General features: G+C 42.9%; 2 protein-coding genes across 6 annotated transcripts; one reads left to right on the top strand and one right to left on the bottom strand.

The window, feature by feature from the left end:
• Positions 1-295: 295 nt before the first annotated feature.
• Positions 296-2,469, bottom strand: LOC123401140. Of its 5 annotated transcripts, none has more exons than XM_045094869.1 (5): positions 1,862-2,459; positions 1,572-1,663; positions 1,169-1,251; positions 518-588; positions 296-364 (listed from the first exon to the last, which is right to left on the bottom strand). In XM_045094869.1, exons 1-5 carry the CDS (start codon positions 1,888-1,890, stop codon positions 334-336), a joined length of 306 nt encoding a protein of 101 aa, XP_044950804.1. In that variant the 5' UTR covers positions 1,891-2,459; the 3' UTR covers positions 296-333. The 5 variants fall into 5 exon arrangements, 1 of the variants encoding a protein (XP_044950804.1); XR_006611036.1 differs by having other exon boundaries at positions 518-784; positions 2,186-2,469; XR_006611037.1 differs by adding an exon at positions 713-784 and having other exon boundaries at positions 1,572-2,464.
• A 75-nt stretch (positions 2,470-2,544) lies between these two features.
• LOC123401139 lies at positions 2,545-3,656 on the top strand. The gene is made up of 2 exons (XM_045094868.1): positions 2,545-2,765; positions 3,168-3,656. Exons 1-2 carry the CDS (start codon positions 2,742-2,744, stop codon positions 3,480-3,482), a joined length of 339 nt encoding a protein of 112 aa, XP_044950803.1. The 5' UTR covers positions 2,545-2,741; the 3' UTR covers positions 3,483-3,656.
• Positions 3,657-4,602: the final 946 nt, after the last annotated feature.

Consider the following 4,602-nt stretch of genomic DNA (forward strand, 5'->3'; position numbering starts at 1 on the left):
AAGCCCAGTTATTACACATACAATCAGCTAAATTTATAAATCAATATAAATAGTAAACAGTTCAGGAATCATGCTTCTGTAAATCATTTCCTCTGATGGAAGATTTGAGATCAGGCAGAGCGACTACTGAAAGATAATGACTTGAAAAACCATAAAAAAACTGACAATTGTGTACTGGTTCCACAAATCTTGCGCAAAATGGAAAAAAAACATACTCAGCTTAGTAGAGCCCATATACCTGAATAAAAACATCAGACTGTTTAACGAAGACTTTATCGGACTCGTCAGCATTTTCTTTTTCTTCCGCCCATCTCAAAATTGCATCTTCACTGACTACCTCCTTATCATAGAGGTAAGGCAAGATCTGCGTTGAATACAAAATTATCAAAACCAACAAAAACAGGGATCCTCAATTCTCATATAGTACACACCACCCAGCAGTGCAAACAAAAATACATATACATATCCATAAAAAAAATACAACGAAACTTGTCTGTAATTAATAGTGGTTCTTTACCTTTGAAAATAGTGGAGAAATTCTTTTGTGATATATTGACACATTTCCTCAAACTTCAATAGTATTTCCATCTGCATCACCATCACCAAACAATTCATTTATATCAAATGAAAAAAAAATCAGTCAAAAAATAACACAGAAATTCCATAGAGAAAGAAGAAATGAGATCAATGTTTCTTTCTTTCGTAAAAATACATGGGAAACCCCTGTTTTCAAACTGGACCTAAAACTTCACAACCACAGCAAAGGCCCTTCCAAGAGTGTGTCCTGCACGAACAGAACAAGTTGGAAATCGAATCACCACAACCACCATACTATATGCAACTACATGGCAAGAACGGTGAGCTATCTCAAAATTGCCATACTATATGCAGAAAGTGCAGATCAACATCTCATCTGGCCAAATAATTGCATACGATTACTTCAGTTACAATAATTTGCATAAGCTCAAATAGCTGACAAAGCAACCCATTCTGACTCAATCTGGAAGAAAACTGACATGATTAAACCTGACAATGAACACACTTGACACGAAAACATTTTAAAATCATTAAACCTGATGGTATTTTTGCAGAACGAAGTTCAAAGTTTCAAGAAGATGTTAATCATGCAGATTTCATGGTATTTATCCAGTATATCGTCGAGCCATACCTCCTCATCAACCGTCTTGGTGTAATTGCGTAAAAGATCCTTCCACTTGGTAAGTGCGTCGGCAGTTTTCTTTAGAAGACTATCTATAAAAGATGGGGAAGTAGGACAAATAAGCTTTTATTACCTTTCATGAGATCTAACAGCTATAGGAAAAAGCACCTCATATAAAAAAGCGCATGACCCCAAAGTTCCACAGTAAGGGTGAAACTATCATGTTTGGACTTTGGAATAGAGGAAACGTAATGCATATGGGCTTCCTGCATAACCATGCTAAGATCCTCTATGAACTGGTTCTTTTCTCTTTCGGTTAAACGACCAAATATCCTAGCTAATGATAAAATTATTATCCCAATCTGACTTGCAACATGGTTCATAGAACTACAAAGTATGCTTAGAATCGTACCATTAGTAGATTGTGCAGCCACTAATGCACCCCTCATGATCGAATAGAAAACTGCTCCAGCACAATCCGCGTGTTGAAGGCTATAAGACAACCTAAAAAAATAAACACAGATTTGCAAACAACACAATCAGAATTATGACTACAAAATCATTAGAAAAACACAAGAAAAACAACACAATAACAAGATAGACAAACTACAGAATGGGCATAATCTATTGGTCGTCATATACAATATGGATTCGTATGAAATAATAGATACAGTCCGATAAATGGCAGTTGAAACCAATTACCTCTTGCATGATGTCCCCGTGACCACCATAATAATTTCTTAAATCATCCTTCAGCTAATCAACATACGAATTTCTTAAACCATAATAATTTCTTAAATCATCCTTCAGCTAATTAACAGATAACAGCACAACATAGGTTAACCACCTTTGACTAATCAAGTAGAGAGATGCTCAATAGACAAAACTTACATACAGATTTTCTAGATCAGTAGACCGCAATGATGCAAATGCATGAAATTCAATCTTTCATGCCAAACAGATGATAAGCAATTGTACTTAGCTATCATGGTAAAATGAAACTTTATATTCATGCAAAAGAGCAACCTGATGCTAATTGGGTGAATGTAGCATAAGAACTCTCCTCAAATGGCAGGAAAATTATTCTAACAACGAGACTTCCTGCAAACAATTACAAGATGATTAGAGATTTTTTAGAAGGTGGTTAAGTTAGAATTTTGGATAGCTTCGTCGTATTTTTAGTTAGTTAATTTGTTATTTTTGTTGGAGATAGTCTAGCAAGGTGAGAAAAGGAGGTGGGAGGCATTGATGAACACACCTCACCAACTCCCATTTATCTAAAGAAAAGCACTTGAAACAGAAGGTGCTCGACATACTTGCCTAATTTATTGTCCCCTAGAGGTTGAGCAGGACGTTGGCGCAGAAGAGGTCCAGGCCGCCGCCCCGGCCGTCGCCGCGCGCCACGCAGCCCTGCAGGAGCCTGGCGCACGCCTGCGCGTCGACCCCGGGCACGGGTGGTGGTCGCGTGCATGGCCCAGGCGAGGTTCAGAGCGTCCATGGCGACGACGAGCTTGAGCACGGAGGTCAGCACGAACTGGTTCACCTCGTGGCCCTCCAGCCACAGCCTCCGGAACAGCGCCGCATGCACGGAGTTATGGATTCACAGGTTTCAAATAGTTCAGCTTTCTCTCCACTTTTCCCTCGTATTAAAACTATTTTTATGATCTATAGCAAAGGGACTAACTTTTAACTGATCCCAAAGATGCAAAGAAGCTAATGGCTGATAATATACTCGAGCAGGTTCTTTAAATTAGGAACTAAGTGACTACTAAGTGCTCAGCCTCTGCAACTAAGTGACTACTTGAACTGAATAGAAGGAACTACAGAATTTTAACATACCCTCAACATCATCGTCATCTTTTTCATCCTCATCCACATCATCGTCTTCTTCATCGTAGTCGTCATCATCCTCGAGGATAGGCTCATCTTCCTGAGAATATGCATTCCAAATACCATATTACTTGATCATCATACGTATTAAACACTAAACAGCGCTGCCTCGAAACAGGGTATATGCAGAGGAGGGGAAACAGAGTTGGCCATATGCAGAAATGAAAAAAGGGTAAACAATCTACTCACGGTATTATCTTCCCAGCATGAAGATCCAGTGCATACTAAGCAGCATCAGCACAAGATAAAAGGAAATGGCAGTCCAAAAGCAAAAGAAAAGGAAGAGTTTGTACATTACAAGGGACTGGTGTTTGCTTTGACAAGAGAAAGTATGCTCACGTACGCATTTATATTGTTGGTACTGGAAATATGCCGTAAAGCATATAAGCGTACACACAAGATACTTAGGTTACTAATCGACTTGGGAAGCTAATTGCAAACAAGCAAGGCCTCATTTCTACTATAGGAATCATCAAAGGTGGATGATTTATCTATGCTCTCTTAAAATTCCTTTCAGATTTGTTTCCATAAGACAAAACAGTGGCATTTCAGTTTGCAAACCAAAATCCATGGCTCACTGGCCTATATTCATTGGCTACCCCAAAAATGTCCATATGGTTGTCACTCATTGTCGTCAAGCTCTTCTACTGCTATTCTTATCTACACAGAAAATAACGTTGGAACTAAAGATTAAATTCCAGCATCATTACATACTAAATTCATTGAAATGATTCACCTACCACAATTATACTTGCAAAAGCAAGATTTTACATTTAGGATTTGTTCCTATCAAACTAAATGCTACAACTGAACAATCGTGTATATGTTAATGCAAGTTGAAATTGATACAAGGTGCCACCTCAGTACCGAGGTGAATATTATATACAAATGGCAGGAAGTACTCAAGAAACTATCATTGAGCACGGAGGGGGACGTGGCGGAGCGCCGCCTTGTCGGCGACGGCGGGGCGGCCGACGAGGATGCTGCGCAGCATGAACGCGTGCGAGGCGGCGGTGAAGGTGTAGAACTGCGAGGAGATGTGCGGCGCCGGGTCGACGAGCGGCAGCGTGAGCGAGGAGGCGACCTCGCCCCCGGGCTAGGGTTCGCGCCGCCGGGGGTTTGGATCAGGGCCTTGTCGTCGGCGTCGGCATGGAGGAGGTAGCTGCAGGGGCTGGGGTTCGGGGAACCGGGGTCCGGGTCCAACATGTGGTGGGATTTGAGGTAGGAGGAGGAAGGGGGAGGAGGGGATTCATGACGGAGATGATGGGGGAAGGCGGCGCAGGCGTTGAGCGCGAGCGTGTATGACGGCCCTCCCGGTCCGCTGTTGGCCGTGTTGTTGTGGGCCGCCACGAAGGCCGCGTTCTCCGGGAACGCCGCGAGCCGCACCGAGCGCTCCCCGGGCGTCGCGTACGTCTTCCCGTGCTCCGCGCACCACGCCTCGAACCGCGCCTCATGGTCTGAGGCCGAGAGGCTCTCCCCGCCGACCACGGCCGAGGCCGAGAGCAGCAGGAGCAGCAGCGGGAGGTAGCGGAGGAGGCCCATCTCCCGGGCGG

The sequence above is a fragment of the Hordeum vulgare genome, chromosome 6H (assembly GCF_904849725.1).
Source record: "Hordeum vulgare subsp. vulgare chromosome 6H, MorexV3_pseudomolecules_assembly, whole genome shotgun sequence".
NCBI classification, from domain to species: domain Eukaryota; kingdom Viridiplantae; phylum Streptophyta; class Magnoliopsida; order Poales; family Poaceae; genus Hordeum; species Hordeum vulgare.